At 45.7% G+C, this 20,804-nt stretch overlaps 1 protein-coding gene across 3 annotated transcripts; it reads right to left on the bottom strand.

The window, feature by feature from the left end:
• Positions 1–865: 865 nt before the first annotated feature.
• On the bottom strand, positions 866–13,755 carry TMEM220 (transmembrane protein 220). 3 transcript variants are annotated; one of them, XR_006572886.1, is made up of 7 exons: positions 13,464–13,734; positions 10,469–10,498; positions 9,756–9,816; positions 7,196–7,319; positions 5,197–5,256; positions 2,319–2,431; positions 1,849–2,023 (listed from the first exon to the last, which is right to left on the bottom strand). XR_006572886.1 is itself a non-coding variant. In XM_044983053.1 (6 exons), exons 1-6 carry the CDS (start codon positions 13,551–13,553, stop codon positions 1,891–1,893), a joined length of 498 nt encoding a protein of 165 aa, XP_044838988.1. In that variant the 5' UTR covers positions 13,554–13,714; the 3' UTR covers positions 866–1,890. The 3 variants fall into 3 exon arrangements, 2 of the variants coding, with proteins under 2 accessions (XP_044838988.1, XP_044838989.1); XM_044983053.1 differs by lacking the exon at positions 2,319–2,431 and having other exon boundaries at positions 866–2,023; positions 13,464–13,714; XM_044983054.1 differs by lacking the exons at positions 1,849–2,023; positions 2,319–2,431; positions 5,197–5,256; positions 7,196–7,319 and adding an exon at positions 7,326–7,633 and having other exon boundaries at positions 9,756–9,923; positions 13,464–13,755.
• Between the last annotated feature and the right edge of the window lie 7,049 nt (positions 13,756–20,804).

Genomic DNA, 20,804 nt, shown 5'->3' on the forward strand with positions numbered 1-20,804 from the left:
TATCTCCTGTCTGTGTGTTCCAGTCTTCAGCCAGTGACTCTTCCTGATAAGTGTAGCCCAAAACAGGACCCTCTTAAGGCTTCATGACCAACTAAAAGTATCTATCCACACACACACACACACCTCTGCACAACTGACTTGTGTCCTCCTTTGTTGAGTGCGTATTTACTGAAAATTAAGCTATGCTCAAATGTGCAGACAACTCCAAAATTAAAGAAGGGGAGCAAATGCACAGCAAATAGCAAAGTGAGCTGAAGAGAAGAGAGTGCCCCTCAAACAAAGTATTTTGGATTAATGATCATTGTTTGCCATTATTTTTCACGGCTGAAAGTTTGTCAGTAGAGAGCGAGACTTGAAGGCTTCTCCTTCAGAGAAATTCACAAAGAGTTGCCCTTTTTTCAAAATAGCCAGCATCTCCCATTATTCTCAGTAGGAAGGAGAGCAAACACTGCCCTCAGTTAGGATGCCCTCTTTCAAAATGGCAACTGCCTCCCATTGTTCCCAGTGAGAATGAATCAAAACAGAGCTCAGGGAAGATGGTATGCAGGCTTTTGGAAGGCAGAGAGGAAGCTGTGAGGAGCAGTGGCAGTGTCAGTTCCTGAGGGCAGCTTCTGGCTTCAGTCCCATTGAAAACAATATGAGAATGCAACCATTTAAAAAGAGATAGTAAGACTTAATGGAATTTGCTATAGAACATTTATCAGTGCTGCTGAACTTTTAATTATGAAGAACAGCAAAAGTGACCAATACCCTTAAAATATTTCTCCAAATGTAGTCAGCCTCCCTAAAATCTCATGCACAAAGAGTCTGTGTTATTCCATTAGTAACATCAATACGGACAAAAAAAAATCTTGACAAAAGATGCTAAATTTCTAAAAATACCCATTTAATTTTAACTAACAATTACTTGTAAATGCTTAGAAAATTCATTCTATATTCAAATGGCAAATGATTAAGCTTGGAGAGGACATACGGTATTTGTCATACAGAGGGTAATCCCTTCTTAATCTTAACTATGAAACTGCAATTGGTGCCTCCGTAACAAAGGGTAGGAAGGGAAATAAAAGACCAGCTTGGTGTAATGACTTGGCTAAGGTCACACAGGAGGTCAGTGGCGGAGTAGGGAATAGACTGCAGGCCTCTGATTCCTAGGCTGGTGTCCTCGCCCCTGGCCTAGTACCTGTCAATCCTTCCCGTAGTCCCACATTTCAGTTGGCCCATGAGTCAGTAGTAAAGACCACAACAGCCACACTTGCCACCTTTAATACTCTGTGGAGAAGATTTCTAAATTTGTGATTCAGCTGAGAAGCAACGGTGCAGTTATCCAAAAACCTTCTGAATTCTGTGTCCACTTTCAGCCTGGGCATGACAGAGACTGAGCTATTCTCATTGACTAAACAGACAGAACAGCGATCCCTGCTACTTGTTTCAGATCTCCCAGCAGCCACTGATATCACGGGCCATAAGAATATGGCTGCTCACCTTAAGGCCCTGAGGGAGGAGGAGGGGATCTCCTTTGAATGCTTCTGTCCTTTCTAAAAGTTCCTAGCAGATGCTGCTGTACAATTGCTCATCCACACTAAGGGCACATATTTACCGGGATCTAGTCTGCCCCTGCCCCTGTTCATTGTGGTACTGGAGGAGACAGTGATACAGGAGCTGTGGTGTCATCACTACATGAAGGACACAGTTTGAAATCCACAGGTTGGTGCATGGAAAGAGGAGATGGCTGGATAATAATGATAACAAATCTCAAACTGCGCTGTTTGAGGCAGCAAAGTGCTCTTGGTCCATAGCTGCAGTTCCTGTTGGTCTGATACCAATTTTCAACTGAAAGCTGAAGGCAAATAGCTGTTAGAATATTTATTGTGTGTGTTTGTTCCTTTCTGGTTAAATCACAGTTTTGCAGTGAGTTGGCCAGGATGATCGCATCTCTGAGTTCATGTAAATGTAAAGCCATGTTACAAAGGGGAAGAGAGAGAGAGAAATTGCAACCATCAGACGAATTCCACCCAGAGGATTTCTAGAAAGAACAAAAGACAATAGTGTTATTTCAGATCAAACCCAGCTAGCAACAGAGGTGCCTGGGCTTGGGGTGAGATTCCTCATCACACTGAGGAGCCTGGAGAAAAGCAGTGCTGATGAGCTGCAATCAGCGTGCCACAAAATCTCCCTGGCCGCTGCTGCTATAGGTGGCTTCTCTGAAGCTTTTGTGCCTGCTCCCAAACCCTGCCTCTACTGTGACAGGAGAACGGAGCAGGCAGCAGCACCTGTCCAGGAGCCTGCCCACTTGTTCCCCTTCTCTGCTCTTTCCCTACCTGCACTGAAGAGCTGCTCAGCTGTCCCAAGTTCATGTGGCTACATCCCCCTCAACTTTTAGTGATGGACATCAAAGACTCCCTTCCTGCAGCAGCAGCACAGAGCTAGACCCCTGTTCAGCAAGTAAGAATCCAGGCAGTGTCAGAGCAATGGAAGGAAGAAAGGCAGGGATTTCAACCCAGAGGCAGAAAGCAGCCACATTGTACAAAGAGTACCCCAAGGCAATGGTCCCAACTAAACTGCAGCACGTTGCAGACTGCTCTGGATACTAGCAATGTTCATTGAGTAGCTGTTCATTTTCCAACCCCATCTTCAAAGTCAGAGCTGGTACAGGTTTTCCAAATGCTGAGGTCTTTGCTCTGATGCTGGTTTAATGCCCAGCACAATTTTGTCATCTCCCTCCCAGGCTCCAGGCTCTGTCTCCCTCTCCTCCTAAGATGACTGCCGGCTGCAGAGAATCTGCTTACACCGATAGCAGCATCCCACTCCTCATTAGGGTCCTTTCTTACATACATTATGCCCCATTACTAGTGTGCAGCATGGGAGGCTGGCTGCACTGGGCCAGCCACCAAGCACTCTCCCAGCTGAGTGAGAGAGTTCCTGGTGGAGCAAGGACTCTGAGTGGGTAACACAGGAATTGCTGCCTGCATCTGGCTGCTATGTGTACCTAGGGTGACCAGACGTCCCGATAAAATTGGGACTGTCCCAATATTTGGGTGGTTGTCCTACGTCCTGACCGATCTTTGTTCGGGACGCAATTTGTCCCAATATTTTGCTCCGCCGGCAGCACTGTTTTTTTTGTTTTTTTCTCCACCAGCGGACCTCCCTCCCCATGTGTCCCGATATTTTCATCATCTCATCTGGTCACCCTATGTGCATCCCACCTCAAGGAAACAATCAGACAGCACTCCACTCCAAGGATGTGGGCTGGCAACCTAAGCAACAAAGGATATTCCCAGTAGAGTGACAGATAGCAAGTGTGAAAAATCAGGACTGGGGTGGAGGTTAATAGGCACCTGTATAAGACAAAGCCCCGAATATCCGGCCTGCCCCTATAAAATCGGGACATCTGGTCACCCTAATTCCCAGTGAAATGTCACTGTGTGGAGGTGCTGAAGCACATGCTGAGGTCCAGCAAAGAGGCTCGGCGCAATGGGATAGGCAGATCAAATTATAGTCACATTAAAAGGAAAAAACATTAATACAACAGTAAGGTAACACAACTGAAATAAAGTCAGGGGATGCAAAAGTGAAGCATATGACACTGACCTTAGGATAAAGCACTGTGCTATCTAGCCACCAACTCAGCCCTACTGCATTTTATTAGAAATGTTTAACAAAAAACATAAAAACAAGAAAAAAGACATTGAGTGAGAGGGAGACAGACAATATGGCATGTGTACTCCAACAGAGTTACTGTTCAGGTCTCTACAGGGGCTGCGGGGGCAGTGCTTGCAGGTGCAGGCAGCACATGGAGACCCGCTGCCCCCTTCCCTCCAAGGGGTGCACAGAGACATGCCAGCGGCAGGCAGCCAGCCTGCTTGAGCCCTGCTGCGCTGCCTGTGGTAAGCGCCTCCTGGCCAGAATCTGCACCTCGTACTCTCACCCTCCCCACACACACACACACACCCCAACCCCAGGTCAGAACCCCCTCCTGCACCCAAACTCTCTCCCAGACCCTGCTGCCCCTCCTGCACCCCAATCCCCTGCCCCACCCCGGAGCCCCCTCCTGCACCAAACTCCCTCCCAAGCCCACACCTCTCACCCTCTCCTGCACTCCAACACTCTGCACCAGCCCGGAGCTCCCTCCTACACTCAGACCCTGCACTTCCTCCATTAATATAGCAGAAATGTGCGGCCTGGGACAAGTTACCAAAATTCATGGAGTGGCCCCCTTGCGTAAAGTATTGCCCAGGCCTGCTCTAGCACCTATCAAAATCTTTCTCAAACTACACACTTATATAGGGAGCAGCAATCAATAAGCCACAGGCTGACACGCGCCCTGTAGCTGCTGGGCATGGCTACAGTTGTGGTCCAAGACGCATTTTAAGTGTGTACCTGGAGAGCAGCATTTTCATGTGCTAATAAGAAGTATTTATATAATTAAACTGTCAAAATGCTGTACAAATAATCAAAACAGTATTTTCCAACCTACAGGGGCACACACTCCTCAACAAGGTATTTGACATTTCAAGAGCCCAGCACTGAACAGTCTTGCTCACATGAGTCCTCTCTACTCATCCAAGCAGTCACATGGTCACATAAGACTTATAGAATTATTATTATTCATCTATTTTTGAATTGTCTATTTGGAAAAACTGGTGGTCAGAATGGGGGGTGGGGATTGATCTTCATATAACAGCTGAACAACAGTTGCTCATTTAAAAAAAAAATCACCTTGGGAATAAAAAACCTCAGACCATTTTGGCTTAAGTTCACTTGTCAAAAAGTTCTGAGATCATGTAAACAATGTTCTAATGGAAACACTTTTGCCACCTTGGTTTTTGCAGTTACTGCCTGCACCCACTATAACACTATGCTACCTATATACAAGACATACAGTCTCTTTTTATGAAGAAACATCCCCACCTTCAGATTCTGCAAGTTTCCTTCAAGTTGTCCTAAGGAGAAGGCTTGCCTCACCCTTCTTCCCTTTTGCTTTATGCTGCTTATGACCAGCAGACCTTGTCCTTCCAGAAACCCAAATAAACATGGTGCTGTGCCAAAGTCTAAGCAGGATTTAGACAATAATATGCAGCAAGGCAGCACATGGCCAAAATCACCTATGGATAGGAAATGGCTAGCTGCAGCCAGCCCTGTAGTATATACCCTTTTACTATCACTAACCATGAATATACAAATAGATTAAAGACTTACTTTGCAGAATTGCGGCAAAGATTCATCCATATTGTAATAATCACCAGACCAAACAACTCCCTATACAAAATAAATAAATAAATGGGGAAAAAAATGTCAGAATACAATGCGCACAAGTATTTGCTTACACAAAGGAGAAATTCTCTGCAGAGAAGGGTAGGCATGCAAGCTTCCCCAAGAGGAATTAGATTTACTGTTAAAGCAGGATCTGAGCTAACAGAAATCTGAATGAAATTCCTACTCCTCACTCCACATGCACACAACCAATTTACAGACTCTGCAGAGATTTCTGCTTCCGTTTTCTAGTAGACTCCTTTTAATACTAAATATAATGATATAGCTGAATATGTACAAGCTCACACCAGGGCCACTGAACCTAAATTTTTACAGAAATACAGATAAACCTGTAAACTACACCTCAGGGTGTCCATTTAAACAGCAACACAAGACACCATCACTTTTACCTTGTACACAAGGAAGCACCTTGCTTACTCAAACAAAGGAATATCTGAGTCTTTGCCTAGTGGGAGTTTGCCTCCTTCACTTTCAACCCCCTTTCCCCCAGGCTTGACAGCAGTGTGGATTGTGCCATCAAGTCTCCAACAGCTTGACAGTATTCCAGCCCTGACAAGTAAGTACATGGTACCAGCCAAACAAAATTCAGGAGATAAAAAACTGATTTTTTTTCAATTTTTTTTAACGTTTTCTATTTTGTTATTTAAATTATAATAAATTTTTCTTATTAAAAATAAACCAGTTTAAAATGAAATCTGAATTTAATACAAAATATGTTAAGGCCTAAACTACTTGTATCTTTGAATATTTAAATAAACAATAAATATACTGAATCCATGAGCCTCTATGAATGAAGGGCTTCTTTTCTATATAGAGAAAGATGTTTTGCCCAAGTCTAACTTTTGAGGTCAAGCTTTATAAATATAGCACAATAGTTCAGCCTAAGTGATTTAGGAGACTCTCTCACTTTCAAGAGATTTAGGTGAGAGTAGGAATTTAAGCTCCAGCCACTTTTCAAATATGCTTGTGTAAAACTTTCCCAGGCTGACCTGAAACAATCCATTTAATTCACGGATCACAGTTAATCCCTTTGTTTAATAAATCATTTAGTTGTGAATGTGAAACTTGTTTTGATATGGGAAGTTTATTTCTCCAAAACATTTAAATTTGTTTTAATAAAAAATACATTTTATATGCTGTTGTGTGTGTTTAATTAAATTCCAGTTACCATCCTAATGAAGTTAATTTTTTGCTCATGATTTGTTTAACTATCCAGTAACTAAGTAATATATCATTTGCCCTTTTCTGACATACTAAAATTTATGGTTAATAAGAATTTGAAAATATTAAGCTATATAATTGTTTACATAAATGTATATAGTTATAGTGCACCCTCTCAGGTAGCAAAGAGATGTACCAGATCTAGTGTAAAGGCTCTATTTAGTTGTAAATCAACACGTTGTAATGGTTATATCAACCAATGAGAGTGCACCTTTCTCCAGAAAATAACTGAAGTGCAAATGGAAAAGTTTATTAAAACTGATGATTTAAATCACTGTATTTACATCAATCCACCCTGAACACAATATTGAAAACTTACCCAATTCCTGCCTCTAAAGCTCTGGAGTCAGAACACAGGGGGCTTCCAAGGTGCACAGTGCCAGTCTTGCAAGTTTTGAAAGCCAGTACTGACCCCTACCCCATCCCCATCTGTGACTGACCAAAGCAAAGAGAACAGGGGATTCAGCCAAGCTGCAACCTGTGCTCACTGGCTCCTTCGTCAACGGTTTGACCAACATACTGCTGGACTAGCAGCACCCAGGCTGAGTTCCTTACGAGCCTGACTCCCTTCTTTTTAGGGCTAACCCACTCACTACAGCAACCAAAAACTGAAGCTTGGTCTGCCTGGGCGTGAGCTGCCAGAAGGACAATCTGCTTCATACATGGGCTGTAGGGATTAGGACAGAACAGATGCATTACTCACCTTCCTTCCTCTTCATGCAAGATGTTACTTTTCGCATAAGTGAACAAAGAGCACCCCAAGGCAATGGTCCCAACTAAACAAGCAGCAGAATGCAGATCCGACAGGCTCCTCCAGACAACATTATCTGGGGAAGAACAGACTGGAGCTACTAAATGTGTATGAACACACTACATGAAGTACATCCCAAGTCTTCCGGACTGTAAAGAAGTTGTGTGATGGACCCTTCCACAAGCACTAGGAAGGAGGGATGCAGGAGCGTCTGCCGCAATACTAGGCAGGACTTGCTCTTTTATGTATCCAGGTGTTTGGAATGGTGAAGGAATTTTAGTCTAGAAATACTGTTGACAAATGCAAGCTCTGGGTGGATTTCAGATTCTGAGTTCCTGAGAAACATCTCCTTGGCAGCTCCACAGCTATGAAGACCATCACAGATCCTCCCTAGGAAACAGAAACATGCTCCACTGTTCAATGGCTTCAGAAAAGGCCATGGAGAATTACAAACTGAAGCCTCTACATAGCAAGGAGCATGACTTCCTGACACCCTATGCCCACTATCAGGCTCTTGGCAGTGACATCAGGGTGCTCCCCAAAATTCTAGGACATGAGCTGTCCCTGCCTCAAGCAAGGCAAAATATTCACAGATTATTAGGGTTGGAAGGGACCTCAGGAGATCATCTGGTCCAACCCCCTGCTCAAAGCAGGGCCAATCCCTAAATGGCCCCCTCAAGGATTGAACTCACAACCCTGGGTTTAGCAGGCCAATGCTCAAACCACTGAGCTATCCCTCCCCCCTTTCCCTTCCAGGAACGATTAGAAGAGGCCTGGACACAGACGCTTGTGGCTTACAGGTCCATACCAGAGGGCTATGGGAGGCAAAGGTAAGTGACTAACAAATGGTTCTCTGGCTGACCTCCATAACAAGTCAACAAATGGAAAACCAGAAGGCTTAACAAACAAAATCTCTTCAGGGCTGAACCCTCATTACAGGCTCCCAATATAGAAGAGAGCTGTGTATGATTTTTTTTTTTTTAAACTTTGCAGTAGGTCTACACAGAAGGCTGATGGTTCTGTTGAACTGGCTGCAGCTCAGGGCCTTTCACAGTCTTATTGATTTGGTAATATCAAGATAAAAATAATTAGGAAAAACAAATGTCCTTAAAATATACAAGTATGCAATAATAAACTTTGGCTATCTAAACCAAAAGAATCTGGAAAAGTTATTTCCCTTTCCAACACTCCTGTCTGTTTATGTTTGGCATTTATTTCAATTTGGGCATTGAAAATAGACTTTCAATTTCATTCTCAGGCTCTCCTGCACTAGCAAAATGCTGCAATTTTGAGGTTGGAAATGCTGCAGAGCAAGGTTTATTTATGAGCAGCAACTGTTATACTTTTATTTAACAAAGCCAGCATTTTAGGAGGCAGCATTGATGCAGCATGTTACAGAAGAGACACCGTGCTCTCTCATGGAGATCTTACTTTGTTTTTGTCGGGATTTTCCTTAATCCAAAATAAAACTCATTCAGCATATATGGTTGTCATTTAGCATATAGAAAACAATTTTTCAAAATTCTTTCCAATGAGAGAAAAAAAAATCAAGGAAACACTTCTAGTGATCTTAGATTGTATAAATCTTACTTTTATTTTCTGGGCCAAATTTGGCCTGACAGGGTCCCAGTAAATACAGCCGCACCAGTCTCAGCCAGCAGATAACACTCCCCAGTGACTATACAATCTTAGAACTCCTACCATGCCATATTATAACCACTAAGGCCTGGTCTACACAGAAGGGGGATCGACCTAAGATATGCAACTTCAGCTACGAGAATAGTATAGCGGAAGTAGACGTATCTTAGGTCGACTTACCTCATGTCCTCACGGCACAGGGTCGACTGCCGCCGCTCCCCCGGCAACTCCACATCCACCTCTCGCCGTGGTGGAATACAAGAGTCGACGGCAGATAAAGACACAATAAATTGATCCCCGATAGATCGATCACTAGTGTAGACGTACCCTAAGAATACTACACTGCTGTATGTGCACCTTGTGTGGTAATCACTGTATTTGGTAATTATACTTTTATCTCTTCAGAACACTGTACAGACATTAACCCTCAGCTCTCTTAGGAGACAGGTAAGAATTATGCCCATTTTACAGATGGGGAAACAGGGAGAAGTTCAGTGACTTGCCAATGGGAGTAGCAGAGCCAAAGACTAGAACATGGAAGTTTCTGGCTCGCAGTCACATGCTCAGCCCAACAGATCACCATTCTGTACTAGAACCAGACTGTTGCAGCATAGGTGCAGTAATAAGGACGTCTCAGAGCGAGGAATTTATTCAGAGACAATGGACTAAATCCATTTCCAGGACGTCCACCTGCAAACAGGAAGGCAGTCACCATCACTCCTGCGAATGGGCACCTCACCACCTGCAGCTGTGGACAGCTGAGCACATTTCCATGCAGCCCTGGGTTTGCATCCTACCCTGTCAAAAAATTAAAACCAATCTCTTTGGGGTGAAGATCTGACCAGTGAGTCCATTTAGAATGCCAATATCATACCTGTAATTGACGGATTAAGGCCAACAAGCAGTGTAAGGACAGCAGGTACAACGTAGACCACCTGTTAGTGAGATATTGCAAGTCCACTCTATAGCATGAGAAGGCAGAGCACAGAGAAGCAGCCACATCCCATCCAGATCTTTTACACAATGCAGCAGAGCAGGTGATCTGGAGCAATTACAATACAGAGAGGTGATGTGGAGCCCAGAGATCAGGAGGTATGAGCCCCAGGGAAGGAGGAGAAGAGATAGTTGGTGCCTGCCCTAGACAACGATGGCAGTGGGTGGGGGCAAGCAAAGTGGAATAAAAAACCCTGGAAGTTCCAGGCAGTTAATCAAACTTGAGTAACCTGTCCACCGCCTCCCCACACCCAGGTCACTACTCAGAGGGAAGATGATGTTCCCAAAAGGTGTCATTTTAAAAAGCTGCTTATTTTATCAGGGACAATGATTTAAAGCTCATCCAAAGCAGGCTTCAGGTTTACCTGCTCCAGGCAAATTACAGAACCCATTCAGATGGTTTGAAGTCACCCACATGTTGTGAACTTGTGTGCCACAGGTCAGGCCAAAGCTAGAAGAGCCATTGTAAACCTTTCAGAAGGGGGTTGTAACAGAAAAGAGGGCAGATGTTCAACAAAGGAGCGAATTTAGGATTCTCTCCTATAAAATGCTCCAGATTCTTCAACAGCTAGGAAAGTTTGTAGTCATACTCACTATCCACAGTCCTGCATCAGGGTCATTTATCTGGAATAACAAAGAGGTCAGAATGAGCACTCAGGCAAGATCTTACAGGCTTTCATCTGGTGTCAGGATTCTCAAACCTACATTTGTCCTCCCGGTTCGGTCAAGAATAAACAGTACTTTATTAAAAGGATCCTCCTGGTTCAGATTTCTCTTATTTTGGAGAGGAGAGTTGGTTAGAGTCAGCATGTGTGCATAGGCACCCTGCACTGCTGTTGTCATCATCTGGATGCACATAATCGAGAATCCAGAGATCAAAATTTTGTTGTGCAGGGGAAGCACACTTTCCCCATCTACGCCAATTGTCACCAATTTAAACAGAATTATGGGTGACAGTTTCTTCTTGATAACATCAAAGAATAAGAGCAGGGGGCAGCTTTCAATGCTAACAGTAGGGCAAAACTGCCAATCTGAGCCAGCTGGAGTTTGGACTCAGTCAAGGAAGACTGTACTTTGGGTTCAGTACAATCTTGCGAATAAAGAGACCTGGGCTCTGTTCCCAACTTTACTTGGTGGGCGACCGTGCCCTTGAGCAAGTCACTTCCCCTCCCTGTGCCTCAATTGCTCCATCTGTAAAACACATCACCTCTTCAGAGGACTTTTAATTTTCCGTAATATTATATTTTGGTCAAAGATTTTGTAGATTTGCCTAAGGAAACTCTCCCCTGAGAGTCATACTTTCTCAGGTCCCTCTGGCTTGGAGGCCCAGTTATCACAAATGCCACAGTGCACACACACCTTTTTCTTGGGCCAAAGTGTCACAATGGGGTTCAGTTACAGCTCAGGATTTATTTTACTTACTCATTTAAAAAAAAAAGACTTTGAGGGCAAATAAAACATTTACCAAACAGTCAATAAAATGTCAGGACAATCAGGAGCAACCACTTTCCAAAGTACCCAACCAGGTCTAGGACAATGATTAACAAAACTGTATGATTCTCATGCATGAAAGTCTGAGCCATTTAAAAGACATTTCACTTTTTTTTGGGGGGGGGGGGGGCCTGTTTGGTGTTCTGTACTGTAATTTAAATGAAAATCCAGGATTATAACTGGAATGCAGGGTATTAGTTACCAAGTATTTGTAACTTAACTCTCATGCGTTTAGGAACTGCTGAATAGTTATTCTGACTTTTTTCTGTATTGTAGTGTAAATAAATTACCAAAACAATTGAAACTAGTGTAATTATATTGCATTATTTTGACAAAATGTGCAGAATTCTGCAGAATTTTTAATTTTTTGATGCAGAATCTCTCCAGGAGTAAATCCTGCCACGCATCTCCACCCTCCATATGTTGAGTCGTTGGCACATTAAGGGCACTCCACGGTTCTGCCTGGTGAACTGGGAAAGCCAACTTGATGTCACAGGGAAGGAATGAGGAGCTGTACATGGCAGTCATGAGGACGGGTTAAACCATTTCTGTTGTACCGGGAGAAGTGGGATGGAGAAGAGCTGGGCTTTGACAAACCACCTACGGTATCCAGCAAACACAGCTCCTCTCCAGCATGCTTCTCTGCATCTCACATCAGCTGGAGGAGGTTGAGTAGGATGGGGAGGGAGAGGGCAGCAGGCTGACTCTGTGGTTGTGCATAGCCCTGTTACCTAGCCCAGCTCCTCTGCTTTAATACACAATCTGATGCAAAATATAGGTCCAGTTTGCCACAGAGTCCATGGAGCCTTGCTTATGGCTTGGCTGAGGTATAGTGAAGTAACTTATCTATTTTGTCCACCCTGGGCAATCTGATTTAATGGCCATCTAGATTTAACCTGCATTATGTACACACAGGCTATGAGGGTAGATTCCAGGCACTGAAGAACTGTATTTCCTCCTTTTCAATTTCATTGTCTATTTCAAGTCCCATTTTATGCTGTAATAATTTAATGCTGGCGAAACCTACTGTTATTTTTCTTTATGTAATATTTATTAATTACCAATTTTCCTATGTTCCCTCTTCAGTTCTGCATATAGCCAGGTTTGATAAAATACTGTCCTCTTTCCTTCTGATTTTATCACTGGAATAGACATGTTTCCTCTCATCTGACTTTCCTCATATGAATTGCTCCACCTAATTAAAGGGAATGACAATCCCAAAGAGAACTGCTCCCCGATAAAACCACACTTCCACTAAACCCCTTGAGGGGCTCAGGAAGCCCCACTCCACCATGAACAGCCCCCAACTGGCAGTGTATGATGGCAGGGTTAAGCCATGACAAAGTTTCTCTCTTATGACAGATGAAAACTACATCAGTTCTTGATGAAATTCCTCAAAACATCTGGCCACAATGGGCTGCAGCAACTAACTACATAGCCAAAACCACAGTACATGCAGCATTGCACAGAACAGAACATCACAGGGAAGTTTACACACTGGCCTGTTGTACAAGCACAGCAGCAAGCTTCTCTATGAGCCATTTCCACATCAAACTCCATGAACAATAACCTGCAAATGAAAACTCCAGTCCTGTGAGCTGGCACAGGGACCAGATTATCATTAGGGATATCAAACGATTACACAAATGAATTACAATTAGCAATTATTCACGAGACTAAAAAAAACAGTTTTTAATTACACTGTTAAATGATAACAGACCAACATTTATTTAAATATTTTGGATGTTTTTTACATTTTTAAATATATTGATTCCATTTACAACACAGAATACAAAGTGCACAGTGATCACTTTATATGATTATATCAGCTTACAAATACTTGCACTGTAAAAAGATAAACAAAAGAAATAGTATATTTCAATTCACCTCATGCAAGTACTGTAGGGTGAGCTCTTTATTGTGAAAGTACAACTTACAAACGTAAAATTATTTTTTGTGCATTCAACCCCCTCCCCCAGCCTCTTCCCCACTCACCCTCCAGCCTGCCTGACTACAGCCCCATTCACCCCCCTCCCCCGAGCCCCTTCCCCCCCAGCCTGACCGACCCCGGCCCCATTCGCCCTCGGCCCGGCCCCACCTGCACGGCGGCCGCCAGCCCGAAGAAAGCGGCCATGAGCAGGTTGCAGAGTCTCCATGAGCGGCCCGGCCCGTCGCAGCTCCCCGCCATGGTGCAGGCCGCGCCGAGCCCCCCCTCGCCTGGGCAGGCCCGACCCGGCCCGGCTCGGAACCGGGGCTAACGGAGCGAGGCGGGGCCGGGGCTTGGTCTCGGTCCTGGTCAGGAGGAGTGTAACGGGGCTCGGTCCCCTAACAGGGGGGAGGGGTAACGGGGCGGCCGCCTAGGGGCGGGGCTCGGTCCTGGGCCTTGTCAGGGGGAGTGTAACGGGGCGGGGCTCGGTCCCCTAACAGGGGGGAGGGGAAACGGGGCGGCCGCCTAGGGGCGGGGCTCGGTCCTGGGCCTTGTCAGGGGGAGTGTAACGGGGCGGGGCTCGGTCCCCTAACAGGGGGGAGGGGAAACGGGGCGGCCGCCTAGGGGCGGGGCTCGCTCCCTTGGGGCGGAGGGCAGTAAGGGGGAGGCCTCGGTCCCCTGAGGGCATGGGGGGGAAGGGGATCCCCCCAAAAGATGTAGGACGGAGCAAGCTGAGGGCGGAGTCGCAAGGGCCAAGTTCCAAGGAGCCTGGATCAGCCGCAACGAAAGCAGGAGAGCGGTCGGGGCAGACCAGAGCCCCTGGGATGCAGCCAGGAAAAAGCCATTAGAAAGTGTGGCCAGGTGAGTTTCACGGGAGTGGGGAGGGAACCAGGATGGAGCTGGGGGAGAGAAACCCAGGCGTTGGTTGCAAACTGTGTCTGAGTTTAAAAGTGAAGAGAAGAAGGAGGCTGGAACTGGATTCCGCTTTGGGAAGAAGAGCCCGTGCAGAGAGCCGTATCTCAGGTGGCTGGCGCGTTCCCAGTGACCTGCTGCTGCTTTCCAAGCCAGCTGGATTTTTCTCAGTGCATGGGAGGGATGGGGTTTCATTCTGAAAGACAGAGAACTGCAGTAGCTGCGTGTAGACATTACAGAAGAATGGATCCCTATGGAGAGCCGAGTGTGATGGGACTGGATGTGAGCTTCTGGCCAGTTGAAGCCTTTCGCACACCCCTCACAGAGGAAGCGGACAGCAGCTCTGTGCTGGATCTGTTTTTCTCCTACACCAGGGCTTCTCAAACTGGAGGTTGGGACCCCTTTGGGGGTTGCGAGGTTATTACATGGCGGGTCGCGAGCTGTCAGCCTCCACCCTAAACTCTGTTTTGCCCCCAGCATTTATAATGGTGTTAAATATACAAAAGAGTATTGTTAATGCTTAAGGGGGGGGTCGCACACAGAGGCTTGCTATGTGACAGGGGTCACCAGCACAAAAGTTTTGAGAACCACTATCCCACAGCTTCTTTGCTGAACTACAGGGGTCTCTCCTAGGGTAGGGTAGGGGTGTAAACTGAGCAAGCTCAGAACTGCTGTGGGGCTGCACTGTGCAGGGGAGAACACTGGCTGGCAATGTTGTGCACTCCTGTCAGGCACAGCCTTAGCTCTCATGCAGTACAAAGTGACCCTCCCGTGGGACACCCACCACCCAGCACAGCCCATGTTACCAGGAAGAGCAAGGCTTCCCTCCACCCAGGGAAAGGAAAGGCGAGGGAGCAGTACCTGCACATCAAACTCCTGCCCTTCCCCGTTATCCTCTGACATTCATCTTTCAGGGGTATCAAGAGGCATAGTGTATTAAATGTTCAGTTGCGTACACTGATGTCTTTGCATGCAAGATGCTATAATACACAATACACGGGCAAAGTATAGTGGCTTGTTTTGTATAGCAAATCACAGAAAGACTAGTCCTTAATGTAGGTGCAATTATTGTATTTTCACAGTAATATAGTCAAACTTAGGAGTGTAGGATGTAGGTTCTTAAGAAGTGAATTGTGACAATGGTGTGTGTGTCAGGGTGCAAACACAAGAAGAAAACAGCATGTACTAAAGGACTTTTTAACATAGTAGGGAAAGACATAACAAGAGCCAATGGCTGAAAGTTAAAGCCAGACAAATTCAAATTAGAAATAAGGCACATATTTCTAACAGTGAACGTGATTAACCACTGGAGAAAACCACCACAGGAAGTTGTGTAGGCTCCATCCCTTGAAGTCTTCAGATCAAGAGCGGATGCATTTCTGGAAGATATGCCTTAGCTAAACAAGTTATTGGGATCCTTACAGAGTAACTGGGTGAAATTCTACAGCCTGTGTTATACAGGTCACCCTAGATGTTGCCTTTTGGCCTTCTGTGGAAATGCTGTAAACATGAAGCATCAGATTTGGTGTCACTGCAAATAGAAAGCCTCTTTATAACTGGAGAAACATTGGCTCCACTCTGTCTCAGATGTTGGGATGTGTAGCTGCCAGTCAAGTGAGAGTAATTCCCCTTTCCAATGACAAAGTCAGCTGACAAATTCCTGAGTTATCTGCAGGTGTTCATAAACATCTGTTTAGAAGAGTTCAGTATAACTATTATTTCTGCAGTTTCATCCAGCCGTACTGAGCTGTCTTCAGCTCAACTTGTAATATTTGTCCAGTATGAGCAGAAAAGATTGGTCCATACCCAAGGACTTCCTGTTTTGCTGCCCATGGATAGGACATTGTACAGAGGAGAAAAAAATCTTTGAAGCTGTGGTAGACTGGCATAACTGCATTGGCACTTACACTGATGATTAGAGCCCTGCGCAGATACAAAACATATATCCACATCCTAGCCGTGATCCGCAAACATGGTCCACAGATATAAAGTGAGTATCTGCAAATTTGCAGGGCTCTGCTGATGATGCTTAAGCTATGCTAGGAAAACAAAATGACTTTATGACTAGCCAGTTGGATACACGGTTCAAAGTGTAGGCTGAGGAGCTTGCTGAACCGTTAATGTTGATTTTCAATAAGTCTTGGAACACTGGGGAAATCCCTGAAGACTGGAAGAAAGTTAATTGACAATATTTAAAAAGGGTAAATGGGATGACCCAGCTAATTGTAGGCCTGTCAGTCTGACACAGATCAAGGCAAGATAATGGAATGGCTGATAGAGGACTCAATTAATAAAGAATTAAAGGAGGGTAATATGCCAGTCTACACTGTGTCATGAGTCATAGGGTTTGGTGTTTGCCCCAGACTGTAACCAGTCTCCTGGGAGTGAACCCTTTGGAGGGCCAGGCCCCAAGGAAACCCACAGTTCCACAGAGGCAGGCCCCTGGCTCCAAGATCATGCCTTCAGCATTAGTGTTCCCTGTCTCCCTCCGTGGCTCCCTGCAGCGCCAGATTCCTGAAGGAGGCTTGTACTGCCTCCTTCAGAGCGCAGGGCTCTCAGGGCTGGGTATCTCCTTCATTATTCACTATCTCCAAGACTCTGGTGTCCCAGGGTCTGGTGAGGCAGCAATTCCAGGTGCTCCCCCATCCTGGCAGGCCCCTCTGGAGCTGTGTCTCAGCCTCGGGACTGTGTGTATGGAAGGAGCCCACCTCCCCTGTTGGGATAAACCCGTTGTCCTCCCTCCCCTCAACAGAGTCCTGCTGGGATGACATTCCCCAAAAGGATGTCAAAGCTGATATCCCGGAGAACCCCAACTACTAGCCAATCCGATCCTTCCTGGTTTTGCACAGAGATCTGAGCCATGGGTAAGGCAAATGGCTTTACATTTGTAACCATATCCCAGGTTACACAGACCTTCAGCATTCGATGGGGCTACACCACACATGATTTGACAAGGGTTCTCTCTGCCCCAGAATCTTTCCACTCCATGAATATTTTCCCATTAGCTACCACCTTTCACTCTCACTGGGGATCAGACAGATCTGAGCCCAGGAGAGTATATCAGGACATGTATACCAGTGCCTGGAGTGGGAGCCCATCTGTCACCATCCCTCTACCCCCCTGGCTGTGTAACTGATTTCCTCCAAATGTTCAGTCGCATAGTTTGTTCTCTGCACCTGAGGTACTGGCTGCTGCCTTCTAGGTTGGACAGAGGAAGAGTTAGCTGCTCTGGCCTGGGCAAACCTTATTTCATCAAGCTTTGGGCATCCTGCCCACTTATGCCTGGTTTTCCTACAAATGTTGCACCACCGGTCCTTGCAATCCCTTGGGGATGGTCTATCCACATTGGCCACACCCCCTAGGTTCATTTTACCATTTGGGTCTGCTTCATAGTGCCCCCTTGTTGCGGCCCCAACTGAGGTCACTCCCCTTTGGGTCTCTTTTAATGGCCAGACCTACTGTCCACACACTGACCTGCCAATCAGCCTGTGCTATGTGAGTCCTTAGGTGCTTATTCCAGTAGCCACATTTTAAGCTCAAGAGGACATTGACCTTCCCTAACCTTATCAGATCATATAGTGATTCCAGGGTAGTGACACCAGCCTCTTTACCCCACTTGTGGGGGTGCTCATCTACCCCGCAGCCAACCTCCATATACGTTGCCCCTTGTTCTTTTCCACACCCTGAAACCTTTTCTTATAAGCCTCAGGTGTTAACCAAAATATACACAAAAAGGCTCCTTTGAACTGTTCATAGGTCCCAGTCTGAGTCCCATCCGGTTGGTTATACACCTCAATGGTTCTGGAACTCAACAAGGGAGTGAGACTACACAGCCAGTCTGCAGGGGGAATCTGGTTCAGCTCACAAGCCTTTTCCAAGGTGGCGAGGCAGGTATCTGTATCTCCCTGTTAGTATATAGGCTTGTTTGTCAGCCTGAGATAGAATTTTGGGTTTGACTTTTTGATACTCTTATATCTTATATTAATATATGTGAACAAAGGGATCCTTACCAATATGTGTAGTCAAAGACACTGTGTATGTTGCTTCTGCCTAGCATGAGTTTGTTTCAGATAAGAACAGTTAAAGTGTAACTGGGCATGGTGGGAGTATAATATACGAGCGCACACTTTGACTGCCTCAACTCCTATCTCAAGGCAAGGTCAAGCAACCAGTCGGGAGGGGAGGGGGCCGGCATAAAAAACACTAAAAGCCAAAGAAAAAACCTGGCCTTGGCCAGAACACAACCTCACTCCTTATCCTTCCCATGGGATACAAATGAGTGGGATGAAGACCCTAGACTCACGACCCTCCAAAACGGAACATGACCATACGTTGTAAGGGGTGGGACCGAGGGTGTGCGTTGTAGGTATATTTGTGCCTGCTAAGAAGGAGCAAGCGGGAATGGGGACACAGGCAAGGCTCTGCAGCGTCAGAGCTGGGAAGGGGGCATGAGGTAAACAAGGCTCTGCAGCGTCAGAGCTCTGGACATGGCTGCTTGGAACTAACCCCAATAAACATTGCATTGCCTGCACTTTGGACTTCTGGTCTTCTGCTTCCTGTCTGTGTGACAAGAACCAGGGGAGGAGGTGAAGGGAAAGCCCTCTAACACCCCACTCCTGGAATGGGGCCAACAATTTATCATCTATGCCCCCTGCAGAGTGGGCACCCTGTGGTCTTTCTTTGCTGACTGTTCCCTCCTGTGTCTCAGTCCCCTGCTTCTGCACACAGAGGCTTCTTGCCTCCATCTCTAGCCTCTGCCTCTCCACCTCTCAAGATGGGTGAGGGCAGGACCGTCCGTAGGCACACGCTGCATAAGCGGCTGCGTATGGTACCCGAAAATTTGGGGGACCCCCGAATCTTAGTGTCCACCCTCCCACTTCTTCCTACCTCTATTCTGACTCTTCCTGCAGGCTCCCACCACAGCTGGCAGCTGCAGCCTGGTGATCTAGTACTTAATAGTGAAAAAGCTTTCTAGCCTGACAGCCCTATTAACACAACATTGAAACTGTTAAAGAGCCATTCAAGTGGTAATGAAGCCATTTAACAGGCATTTGCCAACCCCCTGGTATATACTGTCAGTTTCTGAATTTACTCACCAAAACAGTTGTGCATTACTGTCATATTTACTCAGAACATGTCAGTCTACAGGACCTTAGTTTAAAGTTTCCTTTACAAATATTTCATTAGTGAGTTGCTGACGATTATAAAATAACGTCTCTAAAAAGTCCTTGCATAGATGCACAGTCTGAGTATTCATCTTTAGCCTTAAATGCTGCGATCTTCAGACATATAGTTTTTTCAATAAATCCTTCAAAAGAGCACCCTTATATAAAATACACATGTGATCCGGGCTGCCATTGGGCATAGGGGCACCAGTTTAATAATACTGCATAGGGCCCCATAAACACTAAGGACAGCCCTGGTCGAGGGTCTGCCCTGTTGCTGCTGGGGCTGCTATCAGAGGGATGGGGGTGCCTCCCCTGGCACCTTCAGACTCTCCCCTTCTTCAGGTGGCTCTGCATCTCCCTGGCTGATGCTGGTGAGCTGGGCCACATGCCTGGAGCCCCATCTGGGACTGGACTCTGGTTCTCGTCCTGTTTGTCTTTTTCATGCAGTCCCACCAGCTGCATCTTAGCCAATTATTCTAACCTTCACTCTGCACAGCTCCATGAGCTGCTCCTTAAAGAAGTGATCATACACCATTTCTCTTAGCTGGTTCCTTGCATTAACCTTATTTCTGCTGCTGCAAGTCACATAATATTCCTGGTGTGTTCAGGAACCATCCTCTGTCTGTCAGTCACAGGGTCCGATCTATGCCCCAGCCTGTAACCAGTCTCCTGGGAGTGACCCCTTTAGTGTGCCAGCCCCAGGGACTCTCAAAGTTCCACAGGGGCAGAACCATGAGTGACACTATGCCCCATATCTTCATAAAGATATTGCTATGATATGAATATGGCATAAGATCTGTTTTATGAAAGATGGGTCATGTAAGATATCATTGGAAAGGTGAATGTGATTATCCTATTTGTATGCTTATATCATTTCTGTATCTGAGGTTAGGAATATTGACTATGTATCAGTTGCAAAAGTGTTTGCATCTGGGGAACATCCACTAGACAAAATGCAATCAGTCTGGCTGGTTAGTTAATAAACCATAGGAGAACAATAGGGCTTTGCAGATGCTAATCTCTCACCTTCCTGAGAAGCTTCCTGGGATGCTTCTTTGACACTGCAGAGTCATGTGATTCTGTCACCTGGTACTGGACACCATCTTGGACTGCTGGTATTTTTCCATTAGTAGGGAGTGGGGGTGGGGGTCAAACTGGGAAGCAAAAGATTCCTACCATATGTAAATCGTTTTTAAGGCTGGGGAGTGAGTTAATAAGTAACCCTGTGCTGCGTGGAAATGCTGCTACCCAGAGCACAGAGGCACCTCAAGCAATTGCCACTTATCACACATGGTTTGTAAAAATAGCCACTGCACAGCCTGTCAAGATGTACATAAAGGCTGTCAGAATTAATGGGAAAGAGCTCCCTGGATGGAGAGATACTGGTGCAGAAATGTCTGTGGTCAGGAGAGACCTTGTTCAGGAGAAAGAC

Source organism: Mauremys mutica, chromosome 12 (genome assembly GCF_020497125.1).
Source record: "Mauremys mutica isolate MM-2020 ecotype Southern chromosome 12, ASM2049712v1, whole genome shotgun sequence".
NCBI classification, from domain to species: domain Eukaryota; kingdom Metazoa; phylum Chordata; order Testudines; family Geoemydidae; genus Mauremys; species Mauremys mutica.